Here is a 25,600-nt window from a genome sequence, read left to right as displayed (position 1 = left end):
TGCTTGACAGAATTCCATGTAACAATGTCAGGGCCTGAAATGCTGGAGTCTCCTCTTAGCCTTTTCCCAGTCTCAAATCATCTGTATATAACTACCCCTTGGCAAGCATGTGGAGGAGATACTGTCTGTCCTTGGGGTCTCACTACCCCTTTCTGCAAAGCTCACCCCTCCCCTGACCAAGGCCTCTCTTATCCCTCCAATTAAAAAGAAAAGAAGCCAAGCTTAGACTTTACTTATATTTTGCTATAAATTTGTTGGATGTATGTCTCCTTTTGGAGGTGTTTATATTTTCAACGTTTAGTAGACTGTGAGCAGGGTCAAACCTAGGTGTAAAGCTGGTGAGCTTATGGTTGCTCTGGGGACTGTGAAGAGAAGCAATTAAGCTTCTTAGTAAGCCTAATGCCTCCCTCTTGCTGATTACAGATAAGTACCAATGAAAAGTCATTTAAAAGTTAACCTAATAGAGCATGCCACTACCAGGTTCAATGGGCAAGTACACTAGATGTTAAACTTAACTTTCCCTTTAAGAAATAAATAATAGAACCTAAATGAGCACTAATGGGAACACTTAACACCAAAGAGGTGGAACTATTGGAGAAAGTGATTCAAAGAGCTTCTTGAATATGAGATATGAGAGTATATATCCCCATAACAACTTTATCCGTGGGCTTGCCAATTATTTAAGTTTTAATTTGTAGAAAGCTCTTTCATACACTTAATCTCTTATACTCTGAGGCCCGTAGGTACCCACTCCCAACACCCTGTTTATTTGCATAGGTTTAACAGTATGACTGCTGAATATTGCACAGGTCAGCAATGTTGATCTCTCCTCCCTGGGCCCACCAGAAAGGAAAATATCCCCATACTGGAGGGAGAAAACTCATCCCAAAGGTCACCCCCCGAACACCTGAGTCTTGTGGAAGAAACCCAAAATAAACACAGCCTGGGAGATCAAAGACCAGAGAACACTATTGACTCCATGGAAAGTCAAGTCAACACCCTAGCAGGGGGAGGAATTGCTTCACTCACTCTGAACCTCCAATCCCAGTCAGGGAAGGGAGGGGGTACTCACATGATTTGTGCTGAAATAGGGAAGGAAGGAGAATGTGAGATGGGGCTGGGAGTCCAAGTGAAAGATATAGAGAAGGAAGGGAAGTGAGCAGGCACAGACACTGGCAGACATCAGAAGTTCAAGCCTCTTTGACAGCAGGAGGCTAGAAGAAAGGACAAAAGTGGTTCTGGCTGTGATGGGGCTCTTACTGGGCCTCCTGCTCCTGGGCCACCTAACAGTGGTCACCTATGGTAAGGCAGAAAATGGGGACCTGGTTACCACTGCTAGCACTGGCAAAAGGGTGGGGGCTCGGGATTATAGGTGAATGTTCTCCGACAGTGCTGCAGACTCTCCTAGCTTTGGGTAGTTGAAGCCTGCTGAAGAAGCCAGGAGGTAAGTTTGGGTAGAAATTGAAAAAGATCCTCTCTTGAAAAACATCCACATGATTTTCTAGTACTTGTCACATCTCAGGGACATTAAGAAGGTGCCCAATGCCACCCAAATTCCTCCTTCATCTTCTTTCACCTGAAATTCTACCATTGTACCTTAACCCCTCTGTCTTCAGGTCTCGATCCCTGTTAAGATATATAAGCTTCAAAGAAGGAATGTTGTCTAAAAGCTAGATGGGACCTTAAAAGTAACTTAGACCCACTCTTCACTGTTATGAACAGTGCTCAAAATATCTGTTCACATACTTCCAGTGACTGAGAGTTGATGACTTTCCCAGATTATCTAGTCTATCCAGGGGCAGTTCCAAATGTTAAGATGCTCTTCCTTGTGTTGAACTAAATCCCCTTCCTTGTTGCTTCCATCCTAAGGCCCCAGCTCTGTTTCTTACAGACACATAGAACATATCTACTCCCTCCATGCTGTGACAGCCCTTTAGAGTTCTGAGGGCAGACATCATATCCCCTTTATTCATCTCTTCTCCAAGGTAAACAAGCTCTAACTCCTTCAGCTGATCTTCACAGGACTTGTTTCTCACCATCTGTGGGGTAACTCACTTCCCTATGAATATGGCCCAGTTTTTCCAGGCTGCTTGTGGGAAATTAACACTGGTTATATATCCGAAAAGAGGTCTTACTATCCCACAGAAGCATTATTTCTGTGGGTATTCCTCCATCCTCTTTTGTATCCCTGAGAATTGAGATAGACTTTTAGGTAACTCAGCCTAAGTAATAGCTAAATGAGACCCAAGATTCAACAAAGGGGTTCTTGCTGCATCTCTGCTTGTTCCATATCTTTAGAGGGAGAAACCAGATGTATGTTAGCTTGGTGTCCCTTATGTGGTCAGAAAGAACTCAGCTTTTCATAGCTGACTCAAATTATGCTACTCTATCCTGGGGCTCTGTGAGCAATCAAATTCTAGAGCCTCAAAGCTAAAAGGGATACTAAATTAAGTTGCCTGAGAGGGAAAAGAATGTTCTCCAGGCCACAGAGCATTAGTGGCAGAATTAATACTATTAATAATAGTGTTGTTGTTGTTTTTACAAATACAATATATTCATTCTCTAATATGTTTTAGAGTGTCCCTTTCTACCTTCTCTAAATCTGTTGGTTTGAGCTGATACTTACAGAGGCAAGACTGGGGCTCAGGATAACATGTTGCACATGTTAAAGTTAAATCATGTGTGTACATGTGAGTGTTCTCATGTATGTTCCATCCTCAGGCTGTGAGGTCCTCTAGACCTGGAAACAGGTCTTCCTTTTATGTGGAGTGTTTAGCACTACAAACCTGAAGCTCAGGACATACTGAATGACCAATGACATATTCCCTTTCCCTGGATCTCAGTGTCTCCAGCCAATTTATACAGTAAGGAGATCAGCTTGGCTGGCCTCAAAGGGCCCTGCCAGCTGGACAGCTCTGTAGGACTGTTACTTCACTTTTAAAAAGCTTCTAGGAGCCAGAATCAGCTGCTAGGTCAAAGACACATGTTAAAATAATCATAATAAAATAAATCTTAAACATTTTTATTTTATAAACATTATAAATCTTTTATTAACATCTATTATCTAAGCTAATCTTCTATCCAGCATCTACTGAATGCCAGCCATTATTCTAGGTGCTTTCACACCTATAAACTCATTTGATCTTCAAAATAACCCTCCATGGAAGGTTTATTATTACCTCCATTTTAATGATAATGACCTGAAGCTCAGACAGGTTTAGCAATTTACTCAGGGTCACATAGAGACACGGTGACATGGGTCACATATTAAGAGAGACCTTGGACTTGGATTGGTGTTACTCTTCTCACTACCTCGTGTGCTCCTTCACTATTCTCCTGATCTCACTAGGTGCTTCTATTCAGTGTTTCTCTAGTCTCTCTGAGAACCACAAGGATAGTTGGAAGGTATAATTCAACTCTATTGAAGTTATCTTCACATTGGAGATCAAAGTACATGATGTACAATATCTGTGTGTGTGTGTGTGTGTGTGTGTGTGTGTGTGTGTGTGTGTGATACCCTGTGCCTACCATATACTGCCTCTTTGTGATACTAATGAAGCAGGAGAAGAAAGAGGAGAAAACAAGAAAAAGAAGGAGGAAGAATAGAAGCCATATGGAAGGATGGGTTGAAGGAAGGAAAGAAGAAGGAAGGAGGGAGGTAGTAAAAGTGGCAAAAACATGTAATTCTTAGAAGTGTGGTTACTAACTCTGTCCCATGCCCCTATTCTGGAATGTAGGAGTCAAGCCTGACCTACTTTTACAAGTGACTTTCAAGATTGAGAAATTGAGACTGGCTCTTCATAGTCTTGACAGACCAGAGTGGGCTATGTGAGAATCCCCAGAAAGTTCCCAGAGAGGGTAATGCAAGCCAAACCTTGCAGTTCCCCCAAGGTCAGAGGGAAGACATACATACACATACACATAGACAAAGGCATTTTCAGCTGTTCCAGATGTCCTCACAGCAGAATGCTGTTTTGTTGTCAGCAAAAGAGTGTGAGAATGCTTTTCAGAGGAGGGGTGGGAGATTTGGGAGAGCTGGAAGAAGATCAGTGGGAAAGAGCACATTAAACTGAAAGGCTCAGATTGTTTTCATGGGGCTAAAGGCTGGTATGTGTGTGCTCACAAGTGACACATGCATGTTCATGATGATGATATGCTGCAGTTGCATGCATGTGGAGGCCTGAACTAGCAATAGCATAGTGAAACTCACCACCATCTGGTGAAAGTTCACCACCAGCTAGAAAATGTAATTATTTAGCTTCCATTTCCATTATAGCCTATTAGCATTGAACCATCTAGGATTGGAAGGGACCTTAAAGAGTAATGCTGTCCAAAACCTAAACAAAGCTCAGAACTTCTCTCAGACTGCTTAGTTCATCAATAAACAGCTCTGATTAATTATAAAGTTCATTGTTAGGGCAAACCAAAATCTGCCCCTATTGCACTCCCATTTGTGGGTCTGAGTTCTGCTTCCTGACCAATCTGAAACTCTCCAGACACTATGTGGTGGATTTAACAACATGGACTCATGTTTATTTATTCTTTTCTACTCAAGGCTTTTATCTTGGTTAAAATATGCTAGTGATGTTCTAAGAATCCCTGGTAAGGGCACTGGCAGGAGGCCTGACTTTAGTCTCCCCACTGATAGAAGTCCTGGTACTTGGTACTTGGCAATGAATTCTGGGAGCTAAAAAGCATGCCCCCATCCTACTATCTGTTTGACTGAAGCCTGGGAATGCTGGGTTACATAACAGGCTTTTATTCAGTAATATCTCATATTACGAACCTCCTTCTTCTAGGACAGACATAAAGAAATTGTTTACATACAATCCCTCACTCCTGGTTGGAGTTAAATAAAACACAAAATCCTCAAAATATGAGCTTATGAATGAAAATTTATTTCTTAAGATTTTTTTTTTATTTCAGAGAGAGAGAGAGAGAAAGAGAGAGCACAAGCAAGGAGAGGGGCAGAGTGAGAGGGAGAAGCACACTCCTCGCTGAGCAGGGAGCCCAACACAGTGCTCAATCCCAGGACCCCAGGTTTATGACCTGAGGCTAAAGCAGACACTTAACTGACTGAGCCACCCAGGTGCCCTGAATGAAAATTTCTAATTGGAAGTGATGGCTCTCTCAAAACTCCCCAAATCCTCTACCCCATGTTTACCTCCCCAGCACACCAAGGAACAATCTCCTTTTGGTCCTACTACCATTCCTACCACAGCCAGCTCTAGGATTTTATTCAGACCTTTTTCCTCTCCAGATATTTTCTTCTCCATTCCTCCTCAGGATGGAATTTTCCAATGTACCTTTGGTGAAATCTAAGAGAAACCAAAAGGGAAATGAGAAATCAGGGAAAAAAGGCCAGGCTTACAAAGTGCAGATTTCAAACTTAACAATAACTAATGATTTTGTTAAACAAGAGTACATTTCATAGAAGTTTCCACCCTCAGAATTTCCCTGTCTGTGTCCTTCCTCCCTTCCAGAGAAGAGCTTAGGGTCAGGGACCCAAATACTGAGAATTTCTGAGGGAGCAGTAGGGAATAAGCAGGGAATATGGCCCATTCTTTCTTAGCCCTGCAGCCCCCACATTTCTCCAAGTATATAATTACATAATAAAATAGCCCAGGTGCAAATATTCAGCATTTGCTCCTATGCTTCTTTTGGAAAATATTGAAAGAAGTTCTTTTTTATAGACATACAGAACTTCAGAGTTTAAAGAATCCTTAGAGATCATTCCTTTCAAACTCTCTACATTATAGAGGAAGAAAATGGGTCCTCATGGTGGAAAGTGACTTATCCAGGGTCATCTCACAGCAAGGCAGAAACAGGACCTTGAAAGGAACTTGAAACTAAAGAGAGCCCAACAGTGTTAAGAGTTGGTCTGAGGACTGGTTCTGATTGATAGGAAGGCTGGCAGAGAAAAAAAGGGCACATGGAATCCAAAAGTATGATGGAAAGAAATTTGAGAGGTGTTTCTCAGAATCCTCTTGAGGTCTGCCACTGCCATCCTAGCTCCCAAATGGGTGTGCCATCTATGTTTGCTTTCTTCCTCCTCTTCAGGCCATCCCATCCTGGAAGCACCTGAGAGTGTGACAGGGCCTTGGAAAGGGGATGTAAATATTCCCTGCACCTATGGTCCTCTGCAAGGCTACACTCAAGTCTTGGTAAAGTGGCTGGTACAACGTGGCTTGGACCCAGTCACCATCTTTCTACATGATTCCTCTGGAGACCATATCCAACAAGCAAAGTACCGGGGCCGCCTGCAAGTGAACCATGAGGTTCCAGGAGATGTGTCCCTCCAACTGAATACCCTGGAGATGGATGACCGGAGTCACTACACATGCGAAGTCACTTGGCAGACCCCTAATGGCAACCAAGTGGTGAGAGATAAGATCATCGAGCTCCGTGTCCAGAAACGTGAGTGACTGTGATGATAAGAAAACACTGATAGACAAAGACCAAATAGAGGACTATAATACTAGAAAAGCTTTAGAAACCCAGAGAATTTTGTTTACTTGTACACAGGCTTTCTTCAGTCATATATGCTAATCAGGGGAAGTGGATAGGTAGAGGATCCTCAGGGTCATCACTCTCATAGTATAATTTAAGAAATTTTGGGAAGGGTGCCTGGCCTTCAAATCTGTATCCCTTCAAGTGTCCCAGAAATTCTGGCATCCACGCCCTGGTTGCCCTGCTTGGGCTCTGGGTCTTAAAACTCATACAAATGAGTATATCTATTTAATCACAATATCAGAAAGTAAATAGATGCTGACAGAGAAGCTCTGGGGAAAGAGATACTGGGGTTAACCAAGACACATTTCGCTGATGACAATTTTATGAAAACCTGGCCCTGGTAATCCAAAACTGCAAATAATCCAAAAACTCTATCTACTAAAGCCTAAAATAATCTCTCTCTATGTATTTTTAAAAATCAGTTGATTTTTAACTCCAGATAATCCAAAACCCTAGATACCACAAAACAGTACCTAATCTTTCAAAGGAAGCTATTTTTATTTACATTATCATATTTCTTACTCCCTCCCAAGTCAGGAGCCCCTTTTAGTTCCCTTTGCAGATATGTAATTATCCCTATACCCAGCAAGGATGACTCCTTTGTCTTCATATATCCTTGTAACTTCCCAGAGCCACCTCTTTTGTCTTCCCTTTTCAGTCTCTGTTTCCAAGCCCACAGTGACGACTGGCAGCGGCTATGGCTTCACAGTGCCCCAGGGAATGAGGATTAGCCTTCAATGCCAGGCTTGGGGTTCTCCACCCATCAGTTATGTTTGGTACAAGGAACAGACCAACAATCAAGAACCCATCAAAGTAGCAGTCTTGAGTACCTTACTCTTCAAGCCTGCCATGGTGGCTGACTCAGGCTCCTATTTCTGTACTGCCAAGGGCCGGGTAGGCTCTGAGCAGCGCAGCAACGTTGTGCAGTTTGTGGTCAAAGGTAAGAAATCCTTTCTATTGGTGATCCTAGCAATGGACCACCTTGTACTGGAGATACCTCAGTAAAGTAGTGCCTTTATTCCAGAGAAAAGAATTTGTGCGTGTGGACAGAGGGGGTGTCCTGGGTTGTATAATCACAAAGAAAGAAAACTTCTGGACTGATGATAATAGGGCTGGAGACAATGCCTGTCATGTTATAGGTTAAGAAGATAGAGATGGTAAAGGGGAAAGTGACATTCACTAAGCAAATCATATTTGCTATATACTATTCACAATAACTCAACACACATTCTGTAATTGAATTGCACATCTATCTCATGAGATAGCTATCATTACTCTCATTTTACAGAAGAAGAAACTGAAAATCAGAAAGGGAATTTTTGTTTCCCAGGAGCTCACAGTCAGGAAGTTCAAGTTGGAACTTGCACACAGATCACATACTCTTTCCATTATGTCTGATTGTCTCTTATGGTTGAATCTTTATTAGCTCCTGGACACCCTTTGGAACCTTTTTTATTTGTTCTTTTTTTTTTACTATATTTGACACACAGTGTTACATTAGTTTCAGGTATACAACATAGTAATTTGACAAGTTTATAGATTATGCTATGTTCACCACAAGTGTAGCTGCCATTACATCACTATTACAATGTCATTGACTCTATTTTTTTACTCTGCCTTTTATCCCCTTTTATTCCCTAACTGGAAGCCTGTATCTCCTACATCTCACATATTTTGCCCATCTTCCAACTCTCCTCCCCTCTGGCAACCATCAGTTTATTCTTTGCATTTATAGGTCTGATTCTACTTTTTGTTTATTCATTTTTCTTAGGTCCCACATATGAGTGGAATCACATGGTATTTATATTCATTCATTCATTCATTCATTCATTCATTCATTCATTTGAGAGAGAGACAGAGAAAGCACAAGCAAGGGAGGGGCAGAGGCAGAGGGACAAGTGGCTCAGTATTTGTCTTTCTTAGTCTGACATATTTCACTTAACATAATACCCTCTTGGTCCATCCATGTTGTCTCAAATGGCATGATTTTATCCTCTTTTATGGCTGTGTAATATTCCTGTGTGTGTGTGTGTGTGTGTGTGTGTGTGTATCACACCTTCCTTATCCATTTGTCTATTGATGGACATTTAGGTTGTTTCCATGTCTTGGCTACTGTAAACAATGCTGCAGTAAACATAGAGGTGCATATATCTTTTCAAATTGGTGTTTTCATTTCCTGTGAGTAAATTCCCAATAGCAGAATTATTGGATCATATAGTATTTCTATTTTTAATTAAAAAAAATAAAACTCCATACTGTTTTCCACAGTGGCTGTACCAGTTTACATTCTCACCAATAGTCTATGAGGGTACCTTTTTCTCCACATCTTCACCAACACTTGTTATGTCTTGTCTTTTTTTATTTTAGCCATTCTGGCAGGTGTAAGGTGATATCTCATTGCTCTTTTTGTTTGTTTTGTTTTGTTCAGTGAGGATTTTTTATTGTTATTTTATTGTTTGTGTTTGGTTTTGCTTCACAAAATAAAGCCCAGTTATCTACATAGTTTCTTTAAATACACCCCCCCCAATCTTCTTCCTAAAATCAAATGCAAGGTCTGGCTGAGGTCTCAAGGAAGATTGACTCAGGTTAATCAAGGTCTGGCTATTTCTTACAGCATTATCCTGGGAGCGCTACCCACTATGTACATAAAGGCTGCAGGCTGGGGTTTAAATGAACAGCCGAGCAGTGATACATCTAAATGAATCTTGTTGCCTTCTGAGAGATCTCCTTGGAAGGGAAGACACTTATTCCAACAAGGTTGCCATTGTCCAAAATATGTTGGGAACTAACTGCTTTTTGGGACTTATCCTCAGAGCCACCTGAAAATTACTACCCTCAGAAAATAGTGCTGCATAAGGAAAATGAGGACACTGGCTCTTACTATTTAGATTAGTAGACTAATGCTGGTTTGAGACTCTTGTGTTTGCCTGGAAGGATTTGTTTCCCAAAGTTGAGTTGTAATGAGTATGTGTGTGCTGTAGATTCTGGTCTGTTCCTTGGGGGAATAAGGGCAATCTCACTCTTAGAGAATTGCATGGTCCTGTTCTCCGAGAGTTGACAATATGGTTAAGCAGAGATGACATAGCATAGCCAGAAAGTCCAAGAATGTATACTTCATAAAGACATAAGTTGAACATTCTCAACTCTCTGTGAGTTAGTTCCTAGCCCATCTGGGAAGGACCTTGCTTGCAACCATCAACCTGTCTATTCCTTATCAAAGTTTAAGCTTACAGGCAACAAAGCGGTTAGGTGGTGCCTACCATTGCCCCCTACTGATGAAAAAGGAAATAGGCTCAGAGAAGTTACTCTCAGCTTTGTACCCTTCCCAGCTCTCTGAGCCTTCTTCTTCCTTCTGTACCTCAACCTGGTTCCATGATTCTGGTTCCCTGTTTCATTTCTGACCTACATAGCTCTCAAACATCATTCCTTTGCCTTAACCCTCTATGCTGTTCTTCAGTTCTGGGATGGCCCTGTATGCTTTGCCCTTTTGCACACTCTTGGACGGCTAAGCTCTCATAAAACATACTTACTAACTAACTAACTAACTAACTAACTAACTAACTAACAGCAGAGAAGCATTGATCTCAGTTTATTTTCATGCTCTATTATGTCAACTGCCTATCCTTATGCTGTTTACCAATTTGCTCATTTTTCTTTTTTTTAATTTTTTTTTATTACATTATGTTAGTCACTATACAGTACATCCCTGGTTTCTGATGCAAGGTTCGATGATTCATTAGTTGCATATAACACCCAGTGCACCATGCAATATGTGCCCTCCTTACTACCCATCACCAGTTTATCCCATTTTTGTCCTATTCCTGATAGCAGCTGTTCAGAACACTTTCATCTTATTTTAGGCCTCCAGACTTCCTCTCAGAACATGAGGTCACCTCCTCCTTCTTTGAGAATATCCAGAGCCCCTTCAGTTGTGAATTCTATCAACTACCCTCTCTGCCTTGACATTTCCCTACTTATTCCTTCTTGGCTCAGAGTAAGATGTGCCTTTCTTCTCTCCACAGCAAACCCTCCATCTGTGCTTTTAACCTCAGCTAATCTAATTCCCTGACCTGCCTATTATTCTATGCCTAAGCCTAATGTGTATGTATGTATGTATGTATGTATGTATGTATTATAATATGTATATATTAAAGTCTAATATACATATCTGTAAATGATATCTGCTACTCCATCTCTCTGCTGTGACCACTACCAACCATCTGAAAAAGATAGTTTCCATTGGATGTCTCTCTTGATTCACTACAGCATAACTTTGTTAACTGGAGTCATCACTGACCTCCAAATACCAAAACCCAAAACCTCTTCTTTCATACCCATCTTCCTCAACATCAAGGTAACAGTTGGCATTCCTTCCTCCTCACAGCTTTTTCAACTTACACTATCAACACCACCATTCTTTCTTGGTTCTCGTAAGACCTATGTGACTGATCCTTCTCAGACTCTTTTGCTGGCTTTTCCTTAATTTATCTCTTCATCATAAGTGTTGTCAAAGACTTAGTTTGGCAATATCTATGACTCCCCCCTCCCCTTTACTTCTCACATAATCATCAATATCACCAAGTGCTGTGAATTCAACTACTAAATCAGCTCTCTTATTAAGCTCTGTCTTTATTTTCCCATACCTTCATAGTTTTGTCATCTTTTTTTCCTGAACAATTTCAATAGCCTTTTAAATGACATCTCTATGTCCATCCATCCTCACCAAACCATCAACTTATTCAGCATTTGCTATCTATTTTATGTCACAAGTTATAACATCCATGACTGGTTCTTGATGGTCTTGCAAAGTACTTGGTACATAGGAAGCACTTAATGAATATTTGTAAATGAATGAACAAAATATGCCACTCCTTCACCACATTTAGATTGGAAAAATTTTATTCCTTCCTCTGAAAACTTCTGTTACTCCCCATGGATCCTTCTACCAAAAAAACAATACCTAACTCCCTTAGTGTGTCCTTCGCNNATCTGTCCAGCCATATCTCTCCACATCTATAACATAAAATGCTGTTCTCCCTGCCTGCAATGTTCTTCCTCTTTCTTAGTTTAAAGAAATTCTATAAAACTTTCATTGACATCATTTTTCAAAAATTTTTTAATGTTTTTTTTATTATATTATGTTAGTCACCATTGACATCATTTTTAATGAGATATACTTTGCCTACCATAAAATTCAACGTTTTAATGTATACAATTCAGTGGTTAGGATTGTTGTGCAACCATCACCATTATCTAATTCCAGAGCATTCTAATCACTCCAAAAGTAAACCCCATGCCTATTAAGCAGCCATTCTCATCCCCCATTCCTCCAGCCTCTAGAAATCACTAATCTACTTTCTGTCTCTATGGATTTGTCTATTGTGGCTGTTTGAAATTAAGTGAACCATACAATATGTGACTTTTTGTGTCTGGTTTCTTTTACTTAGCATGATGTTTTCAGAGTTCATGCATGTTGTAGCATGCATCAGCATTTCATTCCTCTAAGTGCTTAATAATATTCCATTGCATGGATATAACATGTTATCATTCATTTATCAGTTGATGGGTATTTGGATTATTTGTACTTTTTAGCTATTATAAATAATGCTGCTATTAGCAATCATGTAAAATTTTTCTTGTGATTTTTTTCTTCCGTTCTCTTAGGTATATGACTAAGAATGGAATTGCTGGGTCATACAGTCACTGTATGTTTAACTTTCTGGGTAACTGCCAAACTCTTCTCCAAAGTGGCTGCATTATTTTACATTCTTATCAGCAGTTTATAAGGGTTGCAATTTCTCCACATTGTTATCAATTTACTTTATATTTTGTTTATTAAATCATAACAAACTAAGTGGGTGTAAAGTAGTATCACATAGTGATTGCAGTTTACATGTCCCTAATGACTAATGATGTTGAGTATCTTATCATGTGCTTTTTAGCCATTTGTATGCCTTCTTCGGAGAACAGCTTATTCAAATACTTTGCACATTATTTTTTAATGAAGTGTAGTTGATGTACAATATTATATTAGTTTCAGGTGTACAACATGGTGATTTAACATTTATAAACATTATGAAATGATCGCCATTATAAATCTAGCTACCATCTGTTACCATACAAAGTTGTTACATATTATTACACATTTTTAACTATATTTCCCATGCTGTATGTTGTATTCCCATTCTTATTTTATAATTGTAAGTTTGCTCATTTTAAAATTTGATTGTTTGCCTTGGTAATTGTTGAGTTGTAAAAGTTTTTTTTAATATATTCTGAATACTAGATTCTTTTCAGATATATTGTTTGCAGATATTTTATCCCATTCTGCAGGTTGTCTTTCTTTCTTTATAGTGTCCTTTGATGCACAAAAGTTTTTAATTTTGATGAAGTCCAACTGATCTATTTTTTTTCTTTTGATGCTTGTGCTTTTGGTGTCATATCTAAGAATCCACTACCAAATTCAAGGTCATAAATATATACTACGCTTTCTTTAAAGAGTTTTATAGTTTTAGCTCATATGATTAGGGCTTTGATTCATTTTGAATTAATTTTTTTGTATATAGCATGAGATAGGGGCCCACTTTCATTATTTTATTGTCTGGTTGTCCCAGCATTATTAGTTGAAGAAACTATGATTTCCCACTGAATAGGAGTCTTGTCAAATATCAGTGACCAAAGATATACAGATTTATTTCTGGACTCTCAAATGTCTTACATGATCTATGTGTCTATATTTATACCAATACCACATTGTTTGATTTCCATAGCTTTGTAGTAAGTTTTGAACTTGGCAAGTGAGATTTCAAATTTTGTTTTTCTTTTTCAAAATTGTTTTGGCTATTTAGGATCTGTGACAATACTATATGGGTCTATGTTGATCCATTCAGGAACAGCTTTTCCATTTCTGGAAATAGGTAATCGAGATTTTGATATAATTGAATTGATTCTGCAGAATTGGACAGTGTTGCCACCTTAACAATATTAAGGTTCTTTCAATCCATAAACATGAGCTGTTTTTCCAGTTATTTGAATCTTCACTCAATAATGTCTCATACTTTTCAGTATACAAGACTTGTAATTCTCTAGTTAAATTTCTTTCTGAGTAATTTATTCTTTCTTTTTTAAATTTTTATTTATTTGTTTTTATAATAATATTTTTTATTATATTATTAGTCACCATACAGTACATCCTTGGTTTTTGATGTAAAGTTCCATGATTCATTAGTTGCATATAACACCCAGTGCACCATGCAATACATGCCCTCCTTACTACTCATCACCAGCCTATCCCATTCCCCCATCCCCCTCCCCTCTGAAGCCCTCAGTTTGTTTTTCAGAGTCCCTGGTCTCTCATGCTTCATTCCCCCTTCTGATTACCCCCTTTTTCTTTATCTCTTTCTTCTCCTACCGATCTTCCTAGTTCTTATGTTCCATAGATGAGAAAAACCATATAATTGTCTTTCTCTGCTTGACTTATTTCACTTAGCATTATCTCCTCCAGTGCCGTCCATGTTGCAGCAAATTTATTCTTTCTGATGCTAGCATAGTAGAATTGTTTTCTTCATCTTTTAGATGGTTTGTTGCTCATGTACAGAAATATAACAAATATTTGCATATTGTTAAAGCCTTCAACATTGCTAAACTCATTTATTAGCTCTAGTCATTGTTTTATGAATTCTTTAGGATTTTCTATATATGATTATTTCATCTGAAAATATAAATATTTGTATTCTTCTTTTCCAATATGGATGCTTTTTTCCCCCTCATATAGTTTCCCTGGATAGTACCTACAATACAACTTTAAATAAGCATGGTGAGAGTGGACATAATTGACTTGTTTTGGATATTATAGTAAAAGCATTCAGTCTTTTACCATTGAGTATGATATTTGTTGTGTTGTTTTATATTTAAATTAAATTAGCGAACATAGAGTACATCATTATTTTCAGATTAGTGTTCAGTGATTCAGTGTTGTGTATAACACCCAGTGCTCATCACATCACATGCCTTTCTTAATGCCCAACACCCAGTTACCCAATCCCCACACCCACCTCCCCTTCCACAACTCTCAGTTTGTTTCCCAGAGTCCAGAGTCTCTCATAGTTTGGCTCCCTCTCTGATTTCTTCCATTCAGTTTTCCTTCTCTTCCCCTATGATCTTCTGCGCTATTTCTTATATTCCACATATGAATGAAATGATATAATAATTGTCTTTCTCTGCTTGACTTATTTCACTTAGCATAATACTCTCCAGTCCCATCCATGTCAATGTAAATGGTAGATATTCATCCTTTTCAATAGCAAGTAATATTCCATTGTATATATGAACCACATATTCATTATTCATTCATCTGTTGAAGGATATCTTGGCTCCTTCCACATTTTGGCTATTGTGGACATTGCTGTTATGAACATTGGAGTACAGGTGCCCCTTCTTTTCACGACATCTGTATCTTTGGGATAAATACCTAGTAATGCAATTGCTGGGTCATAGGGTAGCTCTATTTTTAACTTTTTGAGGAATGTCCATACTGTTTTCCAAAGAGGCTATACCAGCTTGCATTCCCACCAAGAGTGTAATAGGGTTCCCCTTTCCCCACATCCTTACCAACATTTGCTGTTCCCAGTCTTGTTAATTATTGCCATTCTAACTGGTGTAAGGTGCTATCTCATTGTGGTTTTGATCTGTATTTCCCTGATGGCTAGGGATGTAGCACATTTTCTCATGTGTCTGTTGGCCATTTGTAAGTCTTCTTTGAAGAAGTGTCTGTTCATGTGTTCTTCCCATTTCTTGACTGGATTATTTATTTTTTGGGTGTCGAGTTTGAGAAATTCTTTTTTTTTTTTTAGTTTTTTAAATCTTTTTTTTTATAGTGTTAATGTTAGTCACCATACAGTAAATCATTAGTTTTTGATGTAGTGTTCCATGATTCATTGTTTGTGAGCAGTTCTTTATAGATCCTGGATACCAGCCCTTTATCTGAAATGTCATTTGCGAATATCTTGTCCCATTCCGTGGGTTGCCTCTTAGTTTTGTTGATTGTTTCCTTTGCTGTGCAGAAGCTTTTTATCTTGATTAAGTCCCAATAGTTCATTTTTGCTTTTGTTTCCCTTGCCTTTAGAGATGTGTCTTGCAAGAGGTTGCCGCAGCCAAGATCAAAGATGTTTCTGCCTGTGTTCTCCCCTAGGAATTTGATAGATTCCTGTCTTGCACTTAGGCCTTTCATCCATTTTGAGTTTATCTTTGTGTACGGTGTAAGGGAATGGTCCAGCTTCATTCCTCTGCATGTGGCTGTCCAATTATCCCAGCACCATTTATTGAAGAGACTGTTTTTTTTTTCCATTGGATATTCTTTTCTGTTTTGTAGAAGATTAGTTGACAATAGAGTTGAGGGTTCATTTCTGAGGTCTCTATTCTGTTCCATTGGTCTATGTGTCTGTTTTTGTGCCAGTACCATGCTGTCTTGATGATGACAGCTTTGTAATATAGCTTGAAGTCAGGGACTGTGATGCCCCTAGCTTTGGTTTTCTTTTTTAAACATCCCTCTGGCTATTCAAGGACTTTTCTTGTTCCATACAAATTTTAGGATTGTTTGTTCCAGCTCTGTGAAAAACGCCAATGGTATTTTGAGAGGTATTGCATTGAATATGTAGATCTCTCTGGGCAGCATAGATATTTTAACAATATTTATTCTTCCAATCCAGGAGCATGGAATGTTTTTTCCATCTTTTTGTGTCTTCCTCCATTTCTTTCATAAGTGTTCTGCAGTTTCTAGAGTACATATCCTTTACCTCTTTGGTGAAGTTTATTCCCTGGTATCTAATGGTTTTGGGTGCAATTTTAAATGGGATTGAATCCTTACTTTCTCTTGCTTCAGTCACATTGTTAGTGTATAGAAATGAAACTGATTTCTGTGCATTGGTTTTGTATCCTGTCATGTTGCTGAATTGCTCTATGAGTTCTAGCAATTTGGGGGTAGAGCCTTTTGAGTTTTCCACATAAAGAATCATGTCATCTGCAAGGAATGAGAGTTTGACTCCTTCTTTGACAATCTGAATTCTTTTATTTCTTTTTGTTCTCTGATTGCTGACACTAGTACTTCTAGTATTATACTGAACAACAGTGGTGAGAGTGGGCATTCCTGTCATAATCCTGACTGTAGGGGAAAAGCTCTCAGTTTTTCCCCATTGAGAATGATATTCACTGTGGGCTTTCTGTAGATGGCTTTTATGGCATTGAGATATGTTCATGCTATCCCTACACTTTGAAGAGTTTTAATCAAGAAAGAATGCTGCATTTTGTCAAATGCTATTTCTGCATCAATTGAGAGGATCATATGGTTCTTGTCCTTTCTTTAATCAATGTGATGTATCACATTGATTGATTTGCGAATGTTGAATGACCCTTGCAGCCCAGGAATAAATTCCACTTCGTCGACCACAACCTTTTTAATCCTTTTAATGTACTGTTGGATTCTATTGCCTAGTATCTTGGTGAGTATTTTGACATCCATATTCATCAGGAATATTGGTCTATAATTCTCCTTTCTGATGGGGTCTTTATCTGGTGCTGGCCTCATAGAAGGAGTTTGGAAGTCTTCCTTCCATTTCTATTTTTTAAAACAGCTTCGGTATAATAGGTATGATTTCTTCTTTACATGTTTGGTAGAATTCTTCTGGGAATGCCATCTGTCCCTGGACTCTTTTTTGGGAAGTTTTTGATTTACTGGTTGAATTTCCTTGCTGGTTATTGGTCTGTTCAGATTTTCTATTTCTTCCTGCTTCAGTTTAGGTAGTTTATAAGTTTCCAGGAATGCATCCATTTCTTCCAGATTGCCTAATTTTTTGGTATATATGTGCCCATAGGTTGTTCTTAAAATTGTCTGTTTCCTTGTTGTTGGTTCTTTTTTTTTTTTTTTTAAAGATTTTATTTATTTATGTGACAGAGAGACAGCCAGCGAGAGAGGGAACACAGCAGGGGGAGTGGGAGAGGAAGAAGCAGGCTCACAGCGGAGGAGCCTGACGTGGGACTCGATCCCGGTACGCCAGGATCACGCCCTGAGCCGAAGGCAGACGCTTTAATGACTGCGCTACCCAGGCGCCCCCCTTGTTGTTGGTTCTGATTGCTCCCCTTTCATTCATGATTGTATTAATTTGGGTCCTTTCTCTTTTCTTTTGGATAAGTCTGGCTAGAGTTTATCGATTTTATTAATTCTTTCAAAGAACCAGCTCCTAGTTTAATTGATCTGTTCTTCTGGTCTAGTTTCTATTTCATTGATTTCTGCTCTAATCTTTATTATTTCTCTTCTCTTGCTTGGTTTAGGCTTTATTTGTTGTTATTTCTCCAGCATCTTTAGGTGTAAGTTTGGCTTGTGCATTTGAGATTTTCCTAATTTTTTGAGAGGCTTGTATTGCAATTTACTTCCCTCTTAGGACTGCCTTTGCTGTAACCCAAGTGTTTTGAAAAGACATTCTATTGCCTAGTATCTTGGCATTAGTTTCCATGATTTTTAAAAAATTCTTCTTTAATTTCCTGGTTGACCCATCTTTAGTAGAATGCTTTTTAACCTCCAAGTGTTTGGGTTCCTTCCAAATTTCCCCTTTGATTGAGTTCAAGTTTCACAGCATTGTGGTCTGAAAATATGCAGAGAATAATCGCAATATTTTCGTATTGGTTGAGACCTGATTTGTGACCCACTATGAAATGTATTCTGGAGGTTCCATGTGCACTAGAGAAGAATGGGTATTCTATTGATTTAGGATGGAGTGTTCTATATATACCTGTGAATTCCATCTAGTCCAGATTGTCATTCAAAGCCCTTGTTTCTTTGTTGATCTTCTGCTTAGATGATCTGTCCATTGTTGTGAGAGGGGTGTTGAACTCCCCTACCATTAATGTATTACTATCAATGTGTATCTTTACTTTGGTTATTAATGGGTTTATATAATTGGTGCTTCCATGATGGGGTCATAAATATTTACAATTGTTAGATCTTCTGGTTGGATACACTCTTTAAGTATGATATATTGTCCCTCTTCTTCTCTTACTACAGTCTTTGGTTTAAAATCTAATTTGTCTGATATGAGGATTGCTACCCCAGTTTTCTTTTGAGGTTCATTAGCATGATAAATTGTTCTCCACCCCCTAACTTTCAGTCTGGAGGTGTCCTTAGGTTTAAAATGAGTGTCTTGTAGACAGCGTATCAAAGGGTTTTGCTTTTTTTATCCAATCTGATATCCTGTGTCTTTTGATTGCAGCATTTAGCCCATGTACATTCAGAGTAACTATTGAAAGGTATGAATTTATTGTCATTGTATTGCCTGTAAAGCCCCTGTTTCTGTAGATTGCCTCTGTTTCTTTCTGGTCTGTTACTCTTGGGATTTTTCTTTGCTTACAGTACCCCCCCTTAATATTTCTTGCAGGGCTGATTTAGTGATAGCAAATCCTTTTTTTGTTTCGGTTTGTCCTGGAAGCTCTTTATCTCTCCTTCCATTCTGAATGACAGCTTTGCTGGATAAAGTATTCTTGACTGCATGTTCTTCTCATTTAGTACCCTGAATATATCATGCCAGTCCTTTCTGGCCTGCCAGGTTTCTGTAGCTAAGCCTGATGTTAGTCTGATGTTCCTCCTTCTGTATGTAATGAGCCCTTTGTCTCAATTTGCTCTCAGGATTCTCCTTTTTCTCTAAAATTTGCAAGCTTCACTATTTTTATTGATTTTAGGAGGGGTCCTCTCTGTCTCTTGAACATGAATACTTTTTTCCTTCCCCAGATTAGGGACATTCTCAGCTGTGATTTGCTCAAATATACCTTCTGGCCCCTTCTCTCTCTCTTCACTCTCAGGCACCCCAATAATTCTGACATTGGTTCATTTCAGGGCATCATTAATTTCCCAAAGCCTTTCTTCATGGGCTGTTAGTTGTCTTTCTCTCTTTTCTTCAACTTTCTTCCTTTCCATCAGCTTGTCTTCTAGATCACTTACTGTCTCTTCTGCCTCATTCACCCTAGGTGTTAGAGCATTCAATTTAGACTGCATCTCAGTTACAGCATTTTTACATTTGGCCTGCTTAGATCTCATTTCTGCACTTAAGAGATTCTCTATTACCCTTTATGCTTTTTTCGAGCCCAGCTACTAACTTAATAATTGCTATCCTGAGCTCCATCTCTGACATCTTACTTATATCCATATATATATTAGATCTGTGACAGAGAACATTACCTCTGGTTCTTTCTTTTGTTGTGAGTTCCTCCTTCTATTCATTTTTCCCAGAGAAGAATGGGTGAGCGAATGAGCAGATTCAAAAATATCAACCACTACCCAAGCAAAATACACACTGTTCTTCCAGTTTGTCTTCTGGGGGAGGGGCCTGCTGTGCTGTTTCTCAGGTGTCTTTGCCTGGGTGGAGTTGCACCACTCCTTGCCAGGGGGCTGGGCTCAATGTAAGCTGGTCCTGTGTGGCTTTTGTTCTCTGAAGGCTTTCCGTGGCTCTTTAGAGGATCAGACACAAATGGCCATGACCTGATCTCCAGCCCCAGAGCCAAAAGCTCACAGTCCCCCTTCTTCAGTATATCCTCTGGGACAAACAGTCTTTATTTTGTGTGTGCCAAACTCTGCAGACTCCCGTGGTGAATGTCCACAGCAATCCTCCTGGGGTTATTCTGAGGGACCTGTGTTACTGCCCTTTGTGTGTCCTGGGGCTGAAAGTGGTCGAGGGCTCTGCTGCTCCTGGGGGTTGGCTGAATGTCACCCTACTGTCCTTTCCAGGGCCACCACCCTGAGAATTGTTGCCCAGTCTTGGGGGGGGGTGGCAGAGGTTCCATGCATTCCAGTACTTTTCAGGGTGCTCAGGCTGAAAGTGGTCCCCCGATCAACCTGGCTTACACTTTATATGACCTGAGCTGCGAGTCTCCTCCTGGGCTCACTGACCATAACCCATTTTCCTGCTCCACTGCTTGGGCACTCTACCGGCTCAGGCACCCCATTAGTTCTGTGACTCCTGGGATCCTGAGGTCACACTGACACACCTAGAATTCTGTCCTTTTCATCCCCTGAACCCCTTTCAGACAGAGATGTCTGTCATTGGAGCAGATTTCTAAGGGTTCTAATTTTGTCCCCTGGGGCTATATCACTTTCTGGTAGCCAGCTTATGGAGGCTCTCTCCCCCCTCCATTTATCTTCTGATATCTCCCCTAAGATTCATGTCTCCACACCTCCTACCTTGGAAAAAACAGTCACTTTTCTACTTGTAGAGTTCCAGATACATTTTCTTACATCTCAGGCTGAATTCATGGCTGTGCAGAATGATTTGATAGTTATCCAGCTGAGTTAGAGGGACCAGATGAAATGGGGTCCCCTACTCTTTGGCCATCTTGCCTCCTTCCCCCTGAGTTCTAGCTGTGTGTTTTTTGTAAATACTCATCATGTTGAGAAAGTTGCTTCTATTCCTAGTTTGTTGAATTTTTAATTTAAAGAGCATCAGATTATGTCGAGTGCATTTTCTATGTCTATTAAGATGATTGTGTGTCCTCTATTCTATTAATATAGTGTAATGCATTGACTTGTTTTCATATGTTGAACCAATCTTGCCTTCCTGGGATTAACCCTAATGGTCATGGTGCATAATCCTTTTAATACTCTGTTGGGTTTTATATGCTTGCATTTTATTAGTTTTACTTCTATATTCATAAGTAATACTGGTTCTTAGTTTTCTTTTCTTTTCTTTTCTTTTTCTGGTTTTTTTATAATAATATTTTTATTATATTATGTTAGTCACCATACAGTACATCCCTAATTTTTGATGTAAAGTTCCATGATTCATTACTTGCATATAACACCCAGTGCACCATGCAATATGCACCCTCCTTAACACCCATCACCGGCCTATCCCAATCCCCCACCCCCGTCCCCTCTGAAGCCCTGTTTGTTTCCCAGAGTCCATAGTCTCTCATGGTTCATTCCCCCTTCTGTTTACCCCCCCTTCTTCTTCCCTTTATTCTCCTACTGATCTTCCTACTTTTTATGTTCCATAAATGAGTGAAACCACTGGATTAAGAAGATGTGGTGCATATATACAATGGAATATTACTCAGCCATCAAAAATAACGATTTCTCAACATTTGCTGCAATATGGATGGGATTGGAGGAGATAATGCTAAGCGAAATAAGTCAAGCAGAGAAAGACAATTATATGGTTTCACTCATTTGTGGAACAAAAGAAATAGCAGGGAGTTCGATAGGAGAAGGAAGGGAAGAATGAGGGGGGTAAGCAGAAGGGGGAAATGAACCACGATAGACTATGGACTCTGGGAAACAACCTGAGGGCTTCAGAGGGGTTGGGGTGGGGACTTGGGATAGGCCAGTGATGGGTATTAAGGAGGGCACCTATTGCATGGAGGACCGTGTGTTATATGCAAACAATGAATCAGGGAACACTACATCAAAAACTAAGGATGTACTGTATGGTGACTAACAAAACACTAACATTTTGTTAGTGGATGTGATTCATCACATCCATCTAACACTCAGTGCTCAGCACTCAAGTGCCCTTCTTAATACCCATCACCCATATAGCCAGTCCCCCTCAAAACTCCCTCCATCAACCCTCAGTTTTTCCTGATAGTTAAGACTCTCTTATGGTTTGCTTTCCTCTCTCTCTTTTTTTTTTTTTGGGCTTTCCCATTTGTTCATCTGTTTTATTTCTTAAATTCCAGATATGAGTGAAATCATATGGTATTTGTCTTTCTATGACTGACTCATTTCACTTAGCATAATACACTCTTGCTCCATCTACGTCATTGAAAATGGCAATATTTCATTCTTTTGATGGCTGAGTAATATTCTATTGTATATATATACCACCTATTCTTTATCCATTCATCAGTCAATGGACACTTGGGCTCTTTCCATGGTTTGGCTGTTGTTGATAATGTTGCTATAAAGATTGGAATGGATGTACCCTTTCAAATCTGTATTTTAGTATCTTTTGAGTAAATACCCAGTAGTGCAATTGCTGGATCATAGGATACTTATATTTTTAATTTATACTAGAAGCTCCATACTCCTTTCCAGAGTGGCATCATCAGTTTGTATTCTCATTGCAAGTGTAACAGGTTTCCCCTTTCTCTGCACCCTTGCCAACATCTGCTATTTCTTGTGTTGTTACATTTTCGCCATTCTGACAGGTGTGAGGTGGTTTCCCAATGTGGTTTTCATTTGTATTTCCCTCATATGAGTGATGCTGAGCATCTTTTCGTGTGTGTTAGGCATCTGGATGTCTTCTTTGGAAAAGTGTCTATTAATGTCTTCTGCCCATTTCTTAAATTATTTGTATTTTTATTTTCTATTTGTTTTTCAGGTGTTGAGTGAAATATGCTATTTATAGATTTTGGATACTAACTCTTTATCTGATATGTCATTGGCAAATATCTTCTCCCATTCCATAGGCTGTATTTTAGTTTTATTGATTGTTCCCTTTGCTGTGCAGAAGATTTTTATCTTGATGAAGTACCAATAGTTCATTTTTCCTTTTGTTTCCCTTGCCTCCTGAAACATGTCTACTAAGAAGTTGCTATGGCTGAGGTAAAAGAGGTTGCTGCCTGTGTTCTTTGCTAGGATTTTGTTGGTTTCCTGTCTCACATTTAGGGCTTTCATCCATTTTGAATTTATTTTTGTGTGTGGTGTAAGGAAGTAGTCCAGGTTCATTCTTCTGCATGTTGCTGTCCAGTTTTTCCAGAACCATTTGTTGAAGAGACTGTCTTTCCGCTATTGGATATTCTTTCCTGCTTTGTCAAAGATTAGTTGAACATAGAATGGAGAGTCCATTTCTGGGTTCTGTATTCTATCCCTTGATCTATGTGTCAAATTAAAACCACATTGAGATACCACAAACAGTGAAAGTTTGACTTATCCCTTGCCAATCTGGATGCATCTTATTTCTTTCTGTTGTCTGATTGCTGAGGCTAGGTCTTCCAGTACTATGTTAAAAAATAATGATGAATTCTTTTCATGTATTTTTGGATTCCATTTGCTAGTATCTTGTTGAGAATTTTTGCTTCCAGTTTTGCATCAGGGATATTGGCCTGTAATTCTTGTTTTAGTGTAGTCTTTGTCTGGTTTTGGAATCAACCTTGATTACTGATTCAATTTCCTTGCTGGTTACAGGTCTGTTCAACTTTTCTATTTCTTCCTCTTTCAGTTTTTGTAGTTTGTATGTTTCTAGAAATTTTTCATTTCTTCCAGATTGTTCAGTTTGTTGAAATATGATTTTTCATAATATTCTGTTATGATAGTTTTCATTTCTGTGGTGTTGGTTGTGATCTCTCCTCTCTCATTCATGATTTTACTTATTTGTTTTATTTGATTTTACTTATTTCTTTTTGATAGGTCTGGCTAAGGGTTTATCAATTTTACTATTTTTTTAAGGAAGTAGCTCCTGGTTTCATCGATCTATTCTATTGTTTGTTGTTGTTGTTCCTATAATCTTCTTTCTGCTCTAATCTTTATTATTTCCCATCTTCTGTTGGCTTTAGGCTTTATTTTATATTTCTTTTCTAACTACTTTAAGTGTAAATTTAGATTGTGTATCTGATGCTTTTCTTGCTTCTTGAGGCAGACATGTACTGCTCTATACTTCCCTCTTAGCTGCATCTGAGAGGTTTTTGACTGTCTTGTTTTCATTTTCATTTGCTTCCATGTACTTTTTAATTTCTTCTTTAATTTAGTGGTTAAACCATTCATTCTTTAATAGAATGTCTTTAACCTCCATGTGTTTGTGGTCTTTCCAATTTTTTTTGTAGTTGACTTCAAGTTTTATAGCATTGTGGTCTGAAAATATGCATGGTATAATCTCAGTCTTCTTGTCCTTGCTGAAGCCTGATTTGTGACCCCGTATGTGATCTCTTTTGGAGAATGCTCCATGTATACTTGAAAAGAATGTGTATTATGCTGTTTAAAGAAGAAATATTCTGAATTTACCTTTATGTCCATCTAGTCCAGTGTATCATTCAAATCCATTGTTCCCTTGTTGATTTTCTGCTTATATGATCTGTCCATTGCTGTAAATGGGGCGTTAAAGTCCCCTACTCTCATTGTATTATTACCAATGACTTTCTTTATGTGCATTACTAATTGATTTGTATATTTGAGTGTCTTAAGTTGGGGACATAAATATTTGCAATTGTTAGATTTTCTTGATTTATAGACCCCTTAACTATAATATAGTGCCCTTCTTCATTTATTCCTACAGTCTTTTGTTTAAAGTCTAATTTGTCTGATATAAGTATGGCTGATATAAGTATCCTTTGTATATAAGTATAAATATGTATATATTTATACATAAGTATATAAATATGTCTGATATAAGTATCCTTTGATGTCCATTAGCATGATAGATGGTTCTCCATCCCCTCCCATTCAATCTACAGGTGTCTTAGGTCTAAAATGAGTCTCTCGTGGCCAACATATAAATAGGTCTTGTTTGTTTGTTTGCTTTTCCATTCTGGTATCTTATGTTTTTTGATTGGAGAATTTAGTTCATTTACATTTGTAGTGATTAAGATAGATATGAATTTAATTCAATTCTGTTAGTAAGATTGGTGTTTCTGTTGATGTCTCTGTTCCTTTCTTGTCATTGTTGCTTTTGGTCTATCAGTTCCACTCACAGAATCCTGTTTAATATTTCTTGCGGGGCTTGTTTAGTCGTTATGAACTCCTTTACTTTTTGTTTGCCTGGGAAACTCTTTATCTCTCATTGTATTCTGAATGATAGCCTTGCCAAATAATGTATCTCCAGCTGCATTTTTTTTTCTGATTCAGCACACTGAATATATCATGCCACTTTTTTCTACTCTGCCTATTTTTTTGTGGAGAGAGTTTTTGTGAACCTGGTTTGCCTTGTAGGTTAAGGGCTCCCCTCCACCCTTGCAGCTTTCAGAATTCTTTCCTTGTCTGTGTATTTTGGGAACTTGTTTATGATACGTTTTGGTGTTGGCTGGCTTTTTACTGATTTTGATGGGCATTCTCTGTGTCTTGGATTTTGATTTCTAATTTTTTTTTCATTTCATTTTATTTTATTATTATTTTTAT

At 38.7% G+C, this 25,600-nt stretch overlaps 1 protein-coding gene across 5 annotated transcripts in view; it reads left to right on the top strand.

The window, feature by feature from the left end:
• Positions 1 to 1,141: 1,141 nt before the first annotated feature.
• Positions 1,142 to 25,600, top strand: part of VSIG4 (V-set and immunoglobulin domain containing 4) — a 50,991-nt gene continuing 26,532 nt past the window's right edge. For 4 of the 5 annotated variants that reach the window (XM_040630663.1, XM_008710664.2, XM_040630661.1 and 1 more), the window contains exons 1-3: positions 1,142 to 1,302; positions 6,061 to 6,417; positions 7,172 to 7,453. In XM_040630663.1, the coding sequence (XP_040486597.1) occupies positions 1,248 to 1,302; positions 6,061 to 6,417; positions 7,172 to 7,453 (694 nt within the window). In that variant the 5' untranslated portion in view covers positions 1,142 to 1,247. The remainder of the gene's footprint in view (positions 1,303 to 6,060; positions 6,418 to 7,171; positions 7,454 to 25,600) is intronic. The other variant, XM_008710662.2, reaches the window with a different exon arrangement.

Source organism: Ursus maritimus, assembly GCF_017311325.1.
Source record: "Ursus maritimus isolate PB19 chromosome X unlocalized genomic scaffold, ASM1731132v1 scaffold_X1, whole genome shotgun sequence".
NCBI lineage: Eukaryota > Metazoa > Chordata > Mammalia > Carnivora > Ursidae > Ursus > Ursus maritimus.
The sequence above is the reverse complement of the archived record's forward strand: the minus strand, read 5'-3'. Positions and strand labels throughout refer to the sequence as shown.